This window comes from Mus musculus, chromosome 19 (assembly GCF_000001635.26).
Source record: "Mus musculus strain C57BL/6J chromosome 19, GRCm38.p6 C57BL/6J".
Lineage (NCBI taxonomy): Eukaryota > Metazoa > Chordata > Mammalia > Rodentia > Muridae > Mus > Mus musculus.
The window spans coordinates 44948774-44968459 of record NC_000085.6 but is presented as its reverse complement, the minus strand read 5'-3'; the positions used below and the strand labels follow the sequence as shown (position 1 = coordinate 44968459).

The following is a 19686-nucleotide window of genomic DNA, read 5'->3' as shown; positions in this document are numbered from 1 at the left end:
AACCAAAAGTTTTGTCTGAAAAATGTACCTACAATAAAGGCTTAATAAAATTATCCCTGCACAGCCTGAGCTCAGATAGCTACTGCAGTCCACCTTAACCCTGGCTGCATGTATGATGATCACGTTGGTTATGCTCAGAGGCTGTCACTGCAGCCCTGGTCATCTGTCTTCATCTGCAACACTTCACTACAACCCGAAGTGTTAAGGCATCTGCAGTGAATTAGAAGGCAGCCCAGCAAGGGCAAAGGTACTGACTGGATTGCTAGGATCTGTAAATGCTGAGACACAGTAAATCCCCAACAAAATGTAAGTAATGTAATGACAGCTTACTTGATAAGCCGTGGTGACTCACACCTTTAATCCCAGCACTTGGGAGGTAGAGGCAGGTGGGTCTCTGTGAGTTCAAGGCTAGCCTGGTCTACAGAGTGAGTACCAGGACAGCCAGGACTGCACAGAGAAACCCTGTCTCGAAAACAAAAACAGCTGCTTTTAGAAAAAAAAAAAAAAATCAGTTAACCTAATAACAGTTCCAGCACACAGGGCCTTCCTCTCATCATCAGCCGTAACTGAGCTTAGAATCCTTGAACTCTGAATGCATATGAACCACTGTGATGCTGCATACAGCCCTAACACCCAGAGCTTTGCAGACTGTCCGGCAGCCACTGCAGCTGAAGGTGACCCTATTAGCTCTTCAACTTCCTGCCTTTATTCCTAAATGCTAGAATCTAAGGTATGCACCCCTGTCCTTGGCTGCAGCACCTAAATTTTAAGAGAAATTACCTTTGTGTTCCAATCTCTGATGTTTTTCATGAGATTTATCAGGAGGCTCTGAAAGTCTACTAATGGAATCTGTTTAAGCTCTTTTTCCAAACTCATTTTAAACAGCATTAAAATCAGCAGCATTAATTCTCCATCTTGGTAACCTTCTGGATGTATAGATGTGCACAGACCTAGGAACTGCCAGAAATGGACAAAGAAAAAAATTACCTCAAGAGTTATATTATATTCTTGACAAAAGATTTAAAAAAAAGGATGACACAGATAACAAGGATCAGATGGGTACAAAAGGCAAGAATGTAACACAAATAAGAGAATGAAAGGATAAGTGTTCTCTTCTTCATTCTCAGGATTATTGACTGGAGTCAGCAACTAAAAGGTTTCAGGCTGCAGTTACTTGGTCATTAAATTATATTGTAACATTTTAACCATAAAATTCTGACCTGAACGTCCCTTTTGTTTTATTAAAACAAAAATAAAAGAAAAAAATGTATTTATAATGGAAAAATAATTGCTAAGACATTTCATCTGGTAAGAAATCAGTGGAGTTTTAAACAATTAACCACAAAACCGATTCTGGCTCTTTGCTAAGTATATACAAAGTCTTTCCTACCTTAACCACATTTAAAATGTTGGTTTCAGGAAGAGCTGAAAATACTGGACTATAAGGTGAATCTTCACTTTCTTTTCCCCCCAGTGTTTTCTGTGTTTCAGAACTATTGAGAAGAAAAAAAAAGCACGTGTTTCAGAATCATGAGAAAGCAGTACGGAATCAGTACTCACTGCAGGACACTCAACAGCTACACTCTGAGTCAGGGTCTAACTATGCTGCCCAAGCAAGCCCCGAATGTACACTCACCCTGCCTCAGCCTCCTGAGAAGCTGGAATTACAGATGCATGCCACTGTACCTAGCTTACTTGTCATTTCAAATGGTTATTTTCCTTAATGCTCCTGGTATCAGAAACTGGGTGAATATAATAAGGCCCTGTGAGTGACCTAAATAAACTACCAAACTGATATAGGGAAACAATTTTAGAGGCTAAGGAAACGGCTCAGTGCTATGGCAGAGGACCTGAGTTCGAATCGCCAAAAACCATGTAAATAAGTAACCATGTAAATAACATGCTATAAGTATCCGAAATTCCAACACTGAGAGATGGAAACAGGCATATCCCAAGAGCTCACTAGCCAGCCTAGCTGAAGGATAAGCTTCTGGGTCAGTGAGGACCCTTCCTCGAGGCAATAGGGTAGGAAGTCATAGAGGAAGACACTCAATCTCCTGTTCTAGCCTCTGCATGTATATGCACAGAGGAGTAGGTACAGGCACATGTATGTATATGTATACATGAAGAATACACATACATGTTAGTACACACACATACCAATTTTAAGCATCCGGATATTTAAAGGTTCATGAAAAAAGAAAATGCATGAACTTGGCTTTTATATTTTACTTATTTGTGTATGTGTGGGTTTGTACACACAGGTGCAATGCCAATGGAGGCCAGAGGTGGCATAGGAACTCCTGAAGATAAAATTACATACTATAAGGAACCAAACTCAGGCTTCTATAAGAGCATTATGTGTTCTTTCTTAACCACTGAGCCATCTCTGTAGACTCTGCATTTGACTTACACAACATATTTTTTATAAAAAACAAAAACAAAAACTCCCAACAACCATCATCACTACTCAACAACATTCATTTGGTGAAAGAAAGAAAGAAAGAAAGAAAGAAAGAAAGAAAGAAAGAAAGAAAGAAAGAAAGAAGAAAGAAAGAGGGAGGGAGGAAGACAGACAGACAGACAGACAGACAGACAGACATCAAAACATATTAAAAGTTTTAACCTCCCAACTGGGCTCTTTGGGCCTCTTGCTTCCTCTTTCCATAGCTACTAGCTATACTGTGGAAGGACTAACCAGTCCTTCCCCCCACGAGCACTTTACATATAAAAAGCAAATGCTAACATAGAACCCTGTGCTTTGAGAACATGTATTTGGTCTTTGTGACCAAGTCCCAGCCAGTGCTCTTAACAGCTGAAAACTCCCTTCATGCAGATAGGGTGACTCATGAAGACAACCGTATTTATGTAACCTGTGATTAGAGGTTTAAAAATTAAGTTCCACCCAGAGGGTCTAGAGGTCAAATTGATCATCAAATGGCCAATGTTTTTATCCACCATCCGTGTGTAAAACCTTGAAGTCTTAAGTTGGACTGGAGAGGTGGCTTGATGGTTAAGAGTGCATACTGGGCTTGAAGAGATGGCTCAGCCTTTAAGAGCACTAACTACTCTTCCAGAGGTCCTGAGTTTAATTCCCAGAAGCCACATAGTGGTTCATAACCATCTGTAAACGGGATCTGATGCTCCTCTTTTGGTGTGTCTGAAGAGAGCTACAGTGTACTCATATAAACAAAATAAGTAAATAAATTAAAAAAAAAAGTGTATACTGCTCTTGGAAGGGACTGGAGTTTGCTTCCCAGCACCTACCACCTCTAACTCCAGCTCCAGGAGAGCAGACACCCTATCCAGGCCTCTGTGTAGGTGGCAAACTCACATATCTGGTCTCTGAATAGTGTTCAGCCTTTCACAACACCCTCTGCATCCACTTTACCACAATCAGTGGCATACCATGTTCTGTTCTTAGCAATGTACCTTGAATACCCTTGCACACCTGAATGCAAGCAATTTCTTCTTCTAATTCTCTCTCTCTTTTTTTTTGGTGCCCCTTTAAAGGTATCGCCTTTAATGGAGCTACTTGCATGAGTTTGAGTGGGGTTTGCTTCTCGGGCAAAGCTGTTACCAGTGGCCACACAAGGAGAGGAGTCTCCTGGGTCATGCACTGCCTACCACTCTTCAAGGAGGGCAGGCCCTCCTGAGTCTTGCACAGGTAAGCAGCACTGCTAAGTTTCAGCTACAACAGCCACAGCACGCTCAGAAGACAGCACTCAACAAACAGCTGTCCCATCTCCCATGCCATTTGTCCTCTATCTGACTGCGATAGTGCACTGTGTTCCTGAGACAGCTGTACCGTGTAGTTCGGGCTGGCTTGGAACCACATAGCCCAAGCGAGCCTCTACTTTTGGTTCCTCCTCCCTTACCCTCTCACAGGCTGGACTTTCAAACATAAAGCACTAAAGAAAGATACTGGATCAAACCCTCAGCTGTGTCTGACACACAGCAAGTATGATATAAAACTTCCCAGGTGTAATGTGATGATGTGAAAAACTAAGACAGATCAATTTGGTAAAGGACAAAATAAAAAATTGGTCAGAGGCCTAATATTTCCAAACTCTTAAATTTAAGGTGAAATACCTCAGCCTGAGGTAACATAGTGATTGTTGTCTCAATAGGGGAAAAAAAATAGGAAAAATAAAAATAGATCAGTAAAATTGTAAACTCAAATATATGATGTATATTTCTTCTAACAGTGAAGAATTTTGGAGAAAAATGCTAGAAAAAAAAGATTTTTGGCAGGTATGCATGGAAAGAGGATCTTAAGACTGATACTAGGCATATACAGGAATAGCTAAGAGACAATAAACTGAAAATGACAGATTCTCCCCTACCCCCCCAAAGAGGTCAGCCTTGGCTATCCTGGAGCTAGCTCTGCAGACCAGGGTGGCCTTGAACTCAGAGATCTGCCTGCCTGTCTCCCAAATGCTCGGATTAAAGGTGTTCAAACAGTTTAAACTGTTCGTGGTAGAATGTTTTTAAGACTCAAATTTTAAGTCTGTGTATCTAGAAGTCACAGTCAATACTGTGCCAGCTATTGAAAGTCCTCTCTGAACACCATGTTTATTCTTCAAGACACTGCATACTTATTTACCTGCTTCCATCTTCCCTGCACCATTGTCTAGTTACTCATCTAGAGTTAAATAATAAAGATTGTAATTTTGAGTTATTTTACTTTTAGTTATGTGTACATGTGGGTGCGGTGGCCAAAGTCCATAGAGAGCATTGGGTCCTGTGGAGCTGGAGTTACAGGGAGTTGTAAAGAGCCTGATGTGGTTGTTGGCCACAAAACCTAGGACCCCTGGAAGAGCAGCAAGTGCTCTTAACCACAGAGCCAGATCTCCAGAAACCCTCCAAATTATATGGCTAAGTAGTATTCACATTTTTGTATTAATGCAATTATTCAATTGTATATGCTTACTACAATCATTTAAAAAAATTAAAATATACAAAATTATGACATACTATTGAGTTCATAAAAACCAATGTAGTTGATATTTTAAATGTTTATATTTATTGTGTGGATGAGTATATCCCTGTGTCACAGGGATGAGATACATTGATTCCCTCTGAGCTGGAGTTACAGGCAGTTGTCAACCAATGGCCATGGGTCCTGGGAACCAAACCTGGATCCTCTATCAGAGTACAAACAACTGCTGAAACATCACTTCAGCCCTTTAATTGTGTTACTGAGAAGGATGAGGTCTTTTTCAATGGGTAGCTACTTGGGTACGGTGATGGTGAATGTCTTTGATCCCCGCACTTGGGAAGCAGAGACAAGCAAACCTCTTGTGACTTCAAGGCCAGCTGGTCTGCTTAACAAGTTCCAGGCTAGCCAGGGCCCAGAGAGTGAAACCCTGTCTCGGGAGGTTGGTGGTGAAGTGGTGGAAAGAGGTATTTAGCTCGCTGGGTGTAGCGGCACATACCTGAAATCCCATACTCAGGAATCAAAGGCAGGATCTGTTCAAGTTCAGGACAGCTAGCCCTAGTGTTTTAAACCACAAATAGAACGTTCTAATAATGTAAGGAGATTTTTGGATAGGGGAGGAAGGCACTGTTTTGTCTATTTAAATTATTAGAGCAGGTCTAAAATTTTGCTGTTGAACATATTTTTTGATATTAAGTTCACCTAAGTAGCAAGGGGGTCCAGTTTTGGTGAAAAGAAAACTGTAGAAATGAATTGGATTTTAGACACACCATGTTATAACAATTTGCATATTTTAATGAGCTTGTAATTTAAGATTTGTTTTTGCTTCTTTTTCTGCAATCAGTTCATTCTTTTGCCCTTTGGTAGTGAATTGTTGATCTTTTTCATTCATATCTGAATCTAGCCCTTGTCTGTGACCAGCCAGGCTCTGGCTCTCTCTTGTGCTCCCACCCCATAACTTTGTTCCCCTTTATTTTGAAGGTTTTCTTTGACATTACTTAAAATAATCTTTGCCATCAAGACTTCAAAAAAATGTAATCAAATTCACTTTTCTTTTCATGGAGGGTTTTACTTTACACATAAAACTATCTTCTCCTCTTCTAGAATAAAACAATTCTGCCAGTTTCTTCTATTACTTATTTTCTCTGTATATGTTGAAATCCATGATCTGTCAACTTGAAGTATGAGTCCATTTCCCCCCTAAATGGCTACTGTGCTCTGAAAGGCCCCGGAGAACACTCTCTCCTAACCTATACCATTAGTGTATACTAAGCACCGGTGTGTATCTGGGACTCCTTTAGATCTTTACCACTGGTGAAATCGGCTGAGGCTAGTTTTTCCTCATATTTCAGATTTTTATGAATTTCAAATCAGCTGTGTGGTCCAACTCCTTCCTGCACCCCCAGTCCTGCTGACACTGCCCCAGATCTGAGTGCCCTTGCTAGAGTTCCAAGTTGGAATGCACAGGAGGCTTCCTGCTTACCATCTTTTTGCCTTTAATAATTTATATACACACATTTCTAGCTAAGTTTATTTCTAGATTTTTTCCCCTCCTGTCACTAGGAAAGTTCCTTCCTGTGGCATACTTTTGGTGTTTTTAGATTTATTATTATACATAAGTACACTGTAGCTGTCTTCAATCACACCAGAAGAGGGCGTCAGATCTCATTTATGGGTGGTTGTGAGCCACCATGTGGTTGCTGGGATTTGAATTCAGGACCTTCAGAAGAGCAGTCAGTGCTCTTACCTGCTGAGCCATCTCACCAGTCCCCTGTGGCATACTTTTAACTAGTTGCTGAGCAGATACATAAAGGTTACTGGCTTCTATTTCTCAATTTTATACCCAGGCATCCATACAAAATCTATTTGTTATAGTCTCTCAGCTAATTCTTAGGCCTTTATGCATAGACTTAATCATTTATCAAGTTATTTTTTTACCAAGTTCTTTCCAATTTTTATGACTTTCCTCCTCTTAACTGTTTCGCCCAGTAAATATCTACATATGATTTTAAAAAACTAAATGTATTGAGGGTGCGGTAGGGTATGTAGGTGGGCAGTGTTTGGGTTTGGATGTATGTCCCAAGGACAGAGGACATCTTTTGGGAGTCAAGTTATCTCCTTCTCCTAGGGGTAGGTTATAGACTAGGGCAAGGTTATCAGGCTTGCATGGCAATTACCTGTTGAGTGATCTTACTGGCCTAGCAGAAACAATGTTAAATAACAATGACAAGACTTTAAAATCCTGTATAGGATTGTTTATACTATTTACTCTTTAAACATGATGGTAACTTTTACATTAGGGCAGATATTAAGAATGTAAGTATTTTAAGACTGATTTTAGCTTTGAATGAATACTGAACTTAATAAATTATAATGACAATGAAAGAATAGCAACCATTAAAAATTTTTTTGAGCCCAGTTTTGTGGCATACACCTTTAATCTCAGCAAGGCTGGGGCGCAGAGGCCAGGGCTGCAGAGAGGCAGAGGCAGGTGGATTTCTGTTAATTTAAGGCCAACCTGTTCTACACAGTTCCAGGCCAGGTAGGGCTACAGAGTAAGATACTATCTCAAAAAAATAAGAACAACAACATCAACAACACCCCAAAAAGATCTTTTAGGTATTTACAATGTGAAGAAAACTTACATTAGATTTTCTTCATTAAAGTCAGGCTGAAGAGTCTCCAGAGGAAACAAAGATCCAAAACCAACGCCCATGTTGAAGAATACAGCTGCTATATCAGACAAAGATGGGATCCAGGGCCAAACTGGAGAGTCACTGAAAGTATCTGGTTAACACAAGAAATTATTTTAATTCAAATCACTCTTTCACAAAACCACCTTGAGTAGTGATAATCCATCTAAAGTGGTTTGAATATGCTTGTCCTATGGAGTGACACTATTAGGAGGTGAGGCCTTGTTGGAGTAGGTGTGGCCATGTTGGAGGAATGTATTACTGTGGGCATGGGCTTTAAGATCCTCCTCCTAACCGTGTCAGTCTTCTCCCAGGGGCCTTCAGATGAACATGTAGAACTCTCAGCCCTTCCTGTATCATGCCTACCTGGACACTGCCATGCTCCCACCTTGATGATAATGGTCTGAACCACTGAACCAGTATCAGTCAGCCTCAATTACATGTTGTCCTTATAAGAGTTGCCTTGGTCATGGTGTCTGTTCACAGCAGTAAAACCCTAAGACACTATCTGTGAAACAGATTACTTTTGTAATATAGTTAAGCTATGGATCATCAAAAGTATAACTTCTCAGACTGTGAACACAGTACAAGATATCCAAGTGATCCATCATAAAGTGTAAACAGTAAGGAGGTAACGTGTTTTGAAATGACCAGACACGGGCGTGGTGGTGCACGCCTTTAATCCCAGCACTTGGGAGGCAGAGGCAGGTGGATTTCTGAGTTCGAGGCCAGCCTGGTCTACAGAGTGAGTTCCAGGACAGCCAGGGCTACACAGAGAAACCCTGTCTCGAAAAACCAAAAAAAACAAAAAACAAAAACAAACAAACAAAAAAAAACTGACTGGTTAAACCATAGTGCTTATTTTAGTAAAAGGGCTTTCAAAGGCGAGAAAGTACTCAAGACTTAGAACTAACTGATGGTTTTGTCTGCCTTAATGCAGTATGTGCAGACATCAACACAATACTGTTGCTCATCTGAATGTCAATTAGCATCAGTTGGTTCAGAATGAGCCCACTGGTATACCCTTGTCATCCTAGCAGCACTTGGAGGGGTGAGGCAAGAGGATCAAGAGTTCAGGGCCAGGGCTGGAAAGATGGCTCAGCTCTGACTGCTCTTCCAGAGGTCCTGAGTTTAATTCCCAGCAAACACATGGTGGCCCGCTGTAATGGGATCCAATGCCCTCTTCTGGTGTGTCTGAAAACAGCTACAGTGTATTCACATACATAAGTAAATAAATCTTTAAAAAATAAAAAAAAAAAAGAAAAAAAAGAATTCATGGCCAGCCAAGGTTACAAAGTTAGAGAACAGCCTGAGCTACAGGAGACTATGTCAAACAATAAGAACACTTAAGTCTAAATAATAATAATTTTTTAATTGGGAGATTTAACACATAGATAAGTTTCAACTGTTTCTACTGACCCTATAAAAAACTCCTGTTATATATTTTTTTAAGATTTAGGACATGAATGCCTGGTGCCATGGATCCCCAGCAACTAGAGTTTCAGACAGCTGAGTTGCCATGTGCAATTGAACCCAAGTCCTCTGCAAGAGCAGCCAATGCTCTTAACCACTGAGCAGTTTCTCCAATCTTCATGTGTTAAATAGTAAGGGTTGTCATCTGTTAAGGCCATGTTTAATTCCTAGTACCAGCAAAAATCAAAGCAAACAGAACCACGACTTTAACATCAAGCAGTATGAAAGAGAGTATGGTTACGCAACAGCACACACTACAGAAACTTATCCTTACCATTTCTAATGGTTATTTCCATCAATGTACTTAAAATCTGCACCGACACAATACAATCTGTGTGAACCGACATCATCTGTCAAAAACAGATAAATATTAGAAAGAAAGGAAAGTTTAGTGTTTGCTAGGTCCATATGAAGCTATTTTGAGTCTGGTCATGAGAAGAATTTTCCTCATTCATTCATTTCTTTATTCATTCATTCATTTATTTATTTATTTATTTATTTATTTTTGGTCTTTCCTTCTTTTCTTCCTTCCATTTTTGATTTTTCAAAACAAGGTTTTTTCCTCTGTGTAACTCTAGCTGTCCTGGTACTCACGTTTAGACCAGGATCCAGCTGCCTCTACCTCCCAAGTGCTGGGATTAAGGCATGTGCCACCACACGCAGTTGTAAATAGTTTTTTTTTTTTTTTTTTTTTTTGGTTTTTCAAGACAGGGTTTCTCTGTGCAGTCCTGGCTGTCCTGGAACTCACTCTGTAGACCAGGCTGGCCTCGAACTCAGAAATCCGCCTGCCTCTGCCTCCCAAGTGCTGGGATTAAAGACGTGTGCCACCACACCCGGCGTAAATAATGTTTTTAATCCTAGCTCCTTAGGAGCCTAAGACAGAAAGATTGTGAATTCCAGTCCAGTAATGGCAAAGCAGTGACATCCCACTTCCCAAAGGGTTTCACATACACTTCACTAAAAGGGGCTTTCATTACATGTGTAAACAAGCAGACCAATCCCTTACCAATGGGTATACAAAACAGATACATAGGAGGTGGAGAAAAAACACAGGTCTAGTTTCAGGTCAGGCCTTTTTCTGCTCTAACAGGCTACTTAGTTTCTGTTGTTTCCTATTTTTACAACTTCTACCTATAATTTATAAGTAAATAACACTTGAAACAATAGCACTACTCCAAATTAAATGAAAAAGCAGGGCTGGACAGATGACGTAGTGTTTGCAGTGTTAATGAACAGGAGTGAGGACCTGAGGTTCATCCTTAGTATCCAACCCAAGTACGGCTGCTTGGGGTGTATGTGCCTTTAATCCCAGAATTTGGGAGACAAAGGTGGGCAGATCTCTTCGGAGTTGAGCCAGCCTGGTTTACAGAGTTTAGACCTTCTAGGGCTATATAGTGAAACCTCATCTCAAAACACAAACAAATCCAAGTTTTGTTTTTTGTTGTTGTTATTTTTCTGTGTATGAGTGTTTTGTTTGCATTCATGTTTGTGCATGACACATGTGGTTCCATGAAAGCCAAGAGAGCGTCTCCTCTCCTGGGACCTGAATTGCATACGTTGTTGAGTGTTGCCATGTGGGTGGGTCCTGTAGAGGAGCACCCAGTGAGCTGTCTCTCTCGGCAGGCCGTGCACATTTGTAATTCCCAGCTTTGGGGAAACAGACAGAAGGAGCCCTGGAGCTCACACTGGATAATAGGTGTAAAAGACTGACTCAAAAAATTAAGTGGAGAGCAACTGAGGACACCCTTGTCAACCCCGAGCCAACACAGGCAGACACACACAGCCTCTACAACTGCACCCTCCATCAGTCCCACTAGACCCCCAAAAGCAAACATAAAGAAAAAGAGTGCTTCTAAGATGATCAATAGGCAAAAAGCACACAGGGTGAGAAAGTTTAGTTAGTAAAGTGTTTGCTGTTCAAGAAGAAAAGCTGCGTTCAATCACCAGAACTTATGTTTAAAAAAAAAAAAAAAAAAAGCCAGGTGCCGTGTTGTGTGTATTTAATCATGGTGCTAGTAAGGCCGAGAGAGGTGACTTCTCTGACTTGCTGGTATGGTGATTTGAATGAAAATGGCCCCCAAGGCTCACAGGGAGCAGTAGCACTAATAGGAGGTGTAGCCTGGTTGGAGTGGGGATGGGCTTTGAGCTTTCAGAAGCTCAAGTCAGGTCCAGTGTCACTCTCTTCCAAATGCCTGCCAATTCAAATATAAAATTCCCAATTTAGATGTAGGGATTGCTCCTTCTCCAGTGAGCTGCCATGCTTCCCGCCATGATGGACTAGACCTCTGAACTTAAGTCAGCCCCAACTAAATGTTTTCCTTTATAAGAGCTGTCATCATCATGGTGTTTCCTCACAGGAAAAAAAAAAAAAAAAAAAAAAAAAAGCCCTAACTAAGACGCTGGCCTGTAGTCCAGCCCACAAAGCAAGCCCAAGCCTAAAACAAGAACATCCCAGGTTTACCCCTGGCCTCTACACTTAAGCATACATTTTTCATACAGAAAAAAAATCAAACCACAAATTAGTAATTGAAGTTACAAATAAATAATATACCCATACATTTTTAATTAGGTGAGGGGACTTGAATCTAGGTACATGTAGCCCCAGCAGGACTCAAACTAGCTATGCATCTAAAACTGACTTTAACTCTGAGTCTCCTGCTTCCATCTCCTAAGGCTATGTTTATAGGTGGCACTACCATACCTAGCCACTCTCCAATTTTCTTTTTAAGGGCGTATCCTGGCTTTTAGGAGACCATCCCATCATAGTAGAGAAGGCACGGAAGCAAGCCAGCTGCTTGGTCACACTGCACCTGCAGTCATGAAACAGCACTCATTCATTTTTGAGACAGGGTCTTACGTCTTCTAGTTCAAATTATCCTAATGAGAGACCACAGAGTCTCTCACTGAAGCAGGAACACACTATTTTGCCTAGATCGAGTAGCCAGCCATTTACTGGCCGCTACCCTTCTCCTGACACTGCTGGGATTACAGATACACAGTGACTGCTGGGATAATCTGAACTCAGGTCTTCATGTTTGTGAAGGAAGCACTTTACCCACTAAACCATCTTCCCAGGCCCAACTAAGGTACCAAAGATGTTCAGTTGTCACCAGAGACAAATGACGAACAGTATGTAGGTATTAGCTACCTTCATGGACAGGATAGAATAGCCAGGTGATAGTGGTGCACTCATTTAAACACAGCACTCTGGAGGCAGAGACAGGTGGACCTCCGAGTTTAAAGCTAGCCTGGTGTACAGAGTAATTTCTAGGGACAGCCAGTATTACACAGCCCCCCCCCCCCATGACAGGACAATCTGTGTTCATTAATATTACATTAGTATTATACATTGGTGCTCCTCTAGCCTGTCTTTCAGCGGCAGGAGCTGATGTCATCACCCAATGGCTGCCAGGTACAGTGCATTTGGTGCATTTCCACTATTGCTACAAAAGTCCTTCTGGACATCAAGGCGTGCTCCCTCTCATTCCCTTCTAACTCTCTGATGCCCCCACTCTGAGATGGCCTTTTGCTCTTCCTTCCCCTGTTCTAGGTATGTTGCACAGTGTGACTGTGGCGTTCCTCGGCTCCAACCAGCCAAGGCACCTTTCACTGCTTTACCCTAACCATCAGGGTATTAGGAAAGCAAAGAGTCTGATGTCCAGTATGACAAGTCGACCAATACCTAGGTGAAATCACTGCACTTTTTATCTAGTCCAGTGCTTCTCAACTTTCCTAATGCTGCGACCCCTTAATACAATTCCCCATGTTTGGTGATTCCCAATCATAAAATTATTTTGTTGCTACTTGTAGTGGCTATTCCTGGTTGTCAACTTGACTATATTTGGAATGAACTACAATCCAGAATTGGAAGGCTCACCAGTGACCCTTATCTGGAGGCTTGGAGATCCTTATCTGGATCTTGGTTTGGAGATCTTGAGCCATCGTGGCTATGGATTCCAGAAGATTGAATCTCAGAGTTTAAGGAACACGCCTTTAATCTGGGCTACACCTTCTGCTGGAGACAGTATAAGGACATTGGAAGAAGGGAGTCTAGCTCTAGCTCTTGCTCCTTCGCCTGCTTGCTGCGTGAGACTGAGTAATTGCTAGATCCTTGGACTTCCATTCACAGCTGCGACTGAACCATTGTTGGGAATTGGGCTGCCGACTGTAAGTCATCAATAAATTCCTTTACTATCTAGAGACTATCCATAAGTTCTGTGACTCTAGAGAACCCTAACTAATACACTACTTTATAACTATAATTTTGCTGTTATGAATCCTGATGTAAATATGATATGCAGATGGTTGTAGTCAACGACCTCTGTGAAAAGGGCCCCTAAGGGGTCATAACCCACAGGTTAAGAACCATTGGTCTAGTCAACCTTTTAACAAGATATAGGAATTTAGATCCAGAGACAAATAATCCAAGCTAAAAAAAAACCCCTTTGTCTGGGAATAGTGGTACACACCCATGAGCTCAGCCCCAGTACTGAGGGCAGCCTAGGCTGTGTAGTGAAACTCTTGTCTAAAAAATTCACTAGGACCTAACTGGATCTCTGGAACTTAGATGGTAGAGTGAGAGAACCAAGTCCTAGAAGGTGTATGTGTGTGGAAAAAAAAAAAACAAAAAAACAAAAAAACAAAAACCCAACTGTAAAAATATATGTAGAACACACACTACTTCAACTGCTATCCTTTTCTTCTACCCAGAACTATAAATCGTAACCACAATAAATTTAAATCTAAACTATAAGGAATAAACCCAAATTCTGCTCAGCCAGGTACAAAGCTTAAGCCAATTTAAAAAATAATCTTTTACATAGAAACCTTGTCTCGAAAAACCAAAAAACCAAACAAAAAAACCCAACCATCTTTGCTGTGTCTGGTTAAGCTCTCCTACCAGGAGAAAGTAACACCCAAAGACATGTTCTAACATTTTCTTTCTACCTCTTCTGTGTTAGAATGTAGGCTTCCAGTGGTGTTCCATCTAGTACCTCATACAGTGACACTAAAAATGCCAACCACTAGCTGGGCATGGTGGCACACACCTTTAATCCCAGCACTTAGAAGGCAGAGGCAGAGGCAGAGGCAGGCAGATCTCTGTGAATTTGAGGCCACCCTGGTCTCAAATTCTAGGACAGCCAGGGCTGTTATACACAGAACCAGTCTTGAAAAAACAAAAAACACCCCCCACCTGCTGCCAACTACATGAAAATAATGAAGAGTATACTAGCATGTCTATAAAGTCTTGCCAAATAGGAGATTTCCTTACATGCTCCCAAAGTCCAGAGTAGAAATGCCATTAGTTTTCCCTAAATCTTAGTTCACAAGTGTGATGGTCCCCACAGGCTCACAGGGAGTAGCACTATTAGGTGTGACCTTGGTGGAGAAGGTATGCCTTTGTTGGAGAAAATGTGTCACTGGGGGTGGGGTTTTGAGGTTTCATATGCTCTAGCCAGGCCCAGTGTCACTCTCTCTCCCTGCTGCCTGCGAATCCAGATGCAGAACTCGTAGCTACCTCTCTATCATCATATATGCCTGCATGCTGCCATACTCTACATCATGACGACAATGGACTAAGACTTTGAACTGTAAGCAAGTCCCAGTTAAACATTCTCCTTTATAAGAGTTGCTGTAGCTATGGTATTTCCTCACAGCAAAACACCACTGACTGAGACAACATGCAATAGAGTTTTCTGATTCCAACAACACCTGGGCCCTCTGCAAAAGCAGCTGGTGCTCTTAACTGTGAGTCATCTACCCAGCCATCTAAGAATAGGTTGGTAGGTCTTTGAGGGTTGGTCTACACAGCAAGTTCCAGGCCAGTAAGGGCTACATGAGACTGTCTTTAGAGGGGACAGGATTTCCATGGCAAGACTCTTGTATGCATGTACACAAAGGCATAATCACCCACACATGCCCCTCTTAAGGCAAAGGTAAATAAATACTGGTAGTCTTCTTGTATCACTCTAACCTTATTTGCTTACTGGGGCTGGAAGGGAGCACGGGTATGCCATGGCAGGCCAGGGGAGGTCAGAGGACAACCTCAGGAGTCTGCTGTCCCCTACCATATGGCTCCTGGAGACAAGCACTTTGACCAACTGGGACCTCTTGGCTAGCCCATTTTATCTTTTTTTTTTAAAGTTTTCGAGACAGGGTTTCTCTGTGTAGCCTTGGCTGTCCTGGAACTCACTCTGTAGACCAGGCTGTCCTTGAACTCAGAGATCCACCTGCCTCTGCTTCCCAAGTGCTGGGATTAAAGGCATGTGCCACCAGAGACACTTTGATCTTTTTGAGTTGGAGGACAACCAGGTCTAGAGTTCCAGGCTGGCCAGGGCTACACAGAGAAACCCCGTCTTCAAAAACCAAAACGAAACAAAGCAAGAAAAGTTGCCATGAATCTTGACCTTGGAAGAATTCTTCCTTAACTGGGCACTATGGAAAATAGTGATCCTAGCATTACATTGAAAGACATCTCCATGGCCTTCCAGCTCTGCCAAAATCCACTATATTAAATACTAAATTACCAAATACTAAATTACCATCTTCTTGATATGTCCAGAGCAATAAACATCTACATTCATATCTAACATATTTAGAGGAACACCAAAGCAATATATATTTTCTTCATCATTTAAACAGAAACAAAGACATATAAATGAATTTAAGTATTAAATACAGACATGGAAGAGAAACATTCAGTTGACTTTGCATAAAAATATAAATGCATGGGGGTTGTCAACATGGCTAAGAGGTTAAGAGTAAGATCTTGTACTGCTCTCATAGAGAACTAGAATTCAGTTCTTGGCATTCATGTCTGGTGACTCAGTCACCTGTAATGCCAGCTTCAAGGGATCTGACACCTCTGGCCTCCATAGGTGCCCGTGCTCACACACATTCTCACACTTAGACATGTACGAATAGGGAGTACCAGGACATTCATAAACGTCATTTCTCTATCTATTTGGTGTGTATGGGGACGTGCATGATCTAAGCGGAGACCACAGCCTAACTTTCTTAAGGTGGTTCTTACCTTGTACCATGTGGGGCCTGGGCATTGAACTGAGGTTGTGAGGCTTGGTGGTAAATTCCTTCACTCCTGAGCCATTTTGCTAGACCTTAGGAGTTTACGGAGTAGAGAATACAGTAGGTACCTGCTATAAGCCCCAAATAATTCTCTTACCCGAAACAGCCACTTTAACACAGGTACAGGACATTGGACGTAGTGATATGCAGTGGTAAGGAAGCCTTGTGTTGTCAAAAAAATCTGATCTGTTTTTCCTGATCTGGAAACAGAAAATCAGTGATTGTTACCCATGGAAACAAAACCTCTAGCACAAACACATTCGACATAATCAGAGAAATGAGTAAGCAAACTTCAGTCGATGGAAATGGATTCCACACTAACATGGAACAGGTTTCACATAACTGATGGTGATCTGATTCACTCTGTGGGCCCTACACCCCTCTGTGGGTAAAGTCACATTTGTATGCAGTACTCAGAGGACATGAGCTTTCGTCAGCTTAGGGCTGAACTTCCTACAGCTCAGCACCAGAATCCACACGGTCTTCATACACCTGAAATGCCGCACCCCCAGAACAATGATCCTAGTCTAGAATGACTAGAGCCTAAGAGCTGTCCACCTCAGCATCTCTTTTTATCTTTCTCAATCTTTCTCAACCTAAATTCTGACTTTTAGCCGGGCAAACAAAATCACTTGCTCTACGTGGCACTGCTGACAGAAGTCCACCCAATCAGCCACAAGCTCAAGCAAGCCCAGGCCGCCTGTTCTTTCTTAACAGGAAGCTAGCACTGCCGTACAACAAGTGGCAAAAACAACAGACCAGAGCCAGGACTCCTTAGCCATGAAGTAAAACAAACCCTGGTCAAGCCCAGCGATTCTGACAGCCACTGTTATTACTGTTGTCACCACTGTCCCTTTCCTTTTGCGGTACTGAGAATATGTTTTTGGAGAAAAGGCCCTGCTCTGTAGGCTCAGGGGGACTCCAAACTTGTGATCTTCCTGCCCTAGCAACTCTAGGGTTACAGTGAACTTTCGCGGCTGGATTTACATACTCAGCTCTCCACTTTGAGCTGGTATCTCTTGTAGCACAGGCAGGCCTCAGAACTGAAGATGACCTGGAAAGTTTCTTTTCACTTCTACTGACCCAGTGTGTGCCCCCACATCTGGTTTACGTGGCGCTGAAGGACAAACCCAGGGCTCTGCATGTCTACATAATCACTACCAACCAAGCTGCAGCCCCAGAAATCCCACCTGAATTTAATCCTAGCTGAGAAAAGTATGGGACGTATACGCTTAAGGCCTTTGGTTTTATTTCTAGCACTGTAAAGAGCAGGAAAATCTAAGCTGACACCTGGAAGGCAGCGGCAGATTTTTACTGGGCCCTAATCAAAAACTTTTTTTTTTTTTTGGGGGGGGTGGGGTTCAAGACAGGGTTTCTCTGTGTAGCCCTGGCTGTCCTGGAACTCACTCTGTAGACCAGGCTGGCCTCAAACTCAGAAATCCGCCTGCCTCTTCCTCCTAAGTGCTGGAATTAAAGGTGTGAGCCACCACACCTGGCTCTCTCTCTCTCTCTCTCTTTTTTTTTTTTAAAGATTTATTCATTTCATGTATGTGAGTACACTGTCACTGTCTTCAGACACTCCAGAAGGCATTGGATCTTTGTTACAGATGGTTGTGAGCCACCATGTGGTTGCTGGGATTTGAACTCAGAACCTCTGGAAGAGCAGTCAGTGCTCTTAACTGCTGAGCCATCTCTCCAGCCCAATCAAATACTTTTAAAGAGCAACTTTTGGAAAAAAAGATTTTATGTGTTTAAGTATTTTGCCTCTGTGATGGTTGTCAGTTTGACTATACATGGAATTAACTAAAACCCAAATGACTGGGCATACCCATGAGGGTTTTTTTATGTTTGTTTGTTTTGTTTGTTTTCGAGATAGGGTTTTTCTATATAGCCCTGGCTGTCCTGGAACTCACTTTGTAGACCAGGCTGGCCTCGAACTCAGAAATCCACCTGCCTCTGCCTCCCAAGTGCTGGGATTAAAGGCGTGTGCCACCACTGCCCGGCACGTTTTGTTTTTTAAAGACTTATTTATTTTCATGTGCACTGGTGTTTTACCTACATGAATATGTCTATGTACGGGTGCCAGATCTCCTAGAACTAGAGTTAAGACAGTTGGGAGCTGCTACATGGGTACTGGGAATTGAACCTGGGTTCTCTGGAAGAACAGCCAATGAATTCTCTTAGCTGCTGAGCCATCTTTCCAGCCCCATTTGGAATCCCCCCCCCCCCCCAATAAGATCATTTGAAGTAGGAAGACCTATTTCTTTTTCTTGCTTGAAAAAGGATTTCTCTGTGCAACCCTGCCTGACTTGCACCTCATTCTGTAGATGACACCAGCCTCCACCTCAGAGATTCGCCTGCCTCTGCCTCCCCAGCGCTGGGATTAGATAAAGGTTTGGGTTCTCCCTCCCTCCCGGCCTCTATAAAGGACATAGAGGAAGAATGATTACACCTCCCCTGCCTCCGCCGCCCACCCCCGGTCGTGTTTTCCTAGGAAGGTCTTTCACTCACTGGCATTAAAGCTTACTGCTTTGGAATTCCAGAGTATGCTGAAGACCAGCTGAGACATCCAACCTCTTGGATTGAATAACTGGACTTCTGAACCTTCCTTTTGTAGACAGCCATTGTTGGAGTAGCCAGATCATAGCCTGTAAACCATTTTACCAAATCCCCTTTCTATACCTACAGATTCACGTTACAAGTTCTGTTCCTCTAGACCAATGGTTCTCAACCTTCCTAGTGCTGTGACCTTTTAATACAGTCCCCCAAGGTATAGTGACCCCAACCATAAAGTCACCCTTGTAGCTACTCATAACTCTAGTTTTACTACCTGTGTTATCCAATGGTCTTAGGTGATTCCTAAAGGGGTCACGCCTCACAGGCTACACCACTCTAGGGCACCTGACTAGTATACCTGCATGCATGTCTGGTGTCTGCAGGGTCAGAACAATGTCAATCCTTGGGAACTGGAGTTATGTAGCGTTGTGAGCTACCATGCAGGTGTGGGGAATTGAACCTGGGTCCTCTGCAAGAGCAGTTAAGTGCTCTTAACCATTGAGCTATCTTTCCAGCCCTTAGAACAAATTTTTATACAGGGAAAAAAAATCCAAACATTTATGATTTACTTACTTGAGAATAAGCTTTTCCACAGCACTTTCTCCAATAAAACCAGAGTCTCTTAAATCTAAGGTATACTGATTGAAAATTTTTCCAGAATTGAGGAAATTAAATATTTCTTCACCTGGATGATGATCAGGAATAGCATCAACTGTAACTGAAAATTTCTTTAGAAATTCCCTGAAATACAAGGATCATTGAATATCAAAGAGTTAGGACACACATGATTTTGTACTTAAAATATGAAGGCAAAACACTTGGCAAACTCTGAAGAATCAGCATTTGTGTGAGCTTTTTTTCCCCCCCCCATTTATCTATTTATTTTATGTATATGAGTACACTGTTGCTGTCTTCAGACACACCAGAAGAAGGCATCAG

At 42.1% G+C, this 19686-nt stretch overlaps 1 protein-coding gene across 7 annotated transcripts in view; it reads right to left on the bottom strand.

Moving 5' to 3' along the window:
* Positions 1 to 19686, bottom strand: part of Slf2 (SMC5-SMC6 complex localization factor 2) — a 65281-nt gene that overhangs the window by 15327 nt on the left and 30268 nt on the right. For 5 of the 7 annotated variants that reach the window (XR_001782585.2, XM_006527000.4, NM_172638.2 and 2 more), the window contains 6 exons: positions 19321 to 19488; positions 16289 to 16391; positions 9380 to 9455; positions 7585 to 7726; positions 1391 to 1493; positions 781 to 957 (listed from right to left, as the gene is read on the bottom strand). Coding sequence is in view for 5 of the 7 variants with exons in the window: in XM_006527000.4 (XP_006527063.1) it covers positions 781 to 957; positions 1391 to 1493; positions 7585 to 7726; positions 9380 to 9455; positions 16289 to 16391; positions 19321 to 19488 (769 nt within the window). In the remaining 2 variants the exon portion in view is untranslated. Of the gene's footprint in view, positions 1 to 780; positions 958 to 1390; positions 1494 to 7584; positions 7727 to 9379; positions 9456 to 16288; positions 16392 to 18702; positions 18840 to 19320; positions 19489 to 19686 lie in introns of those variants that run through there. The other 2 variants (XR_386468.4, XM_011247236.3) reach the window with 2 other exon arrangements.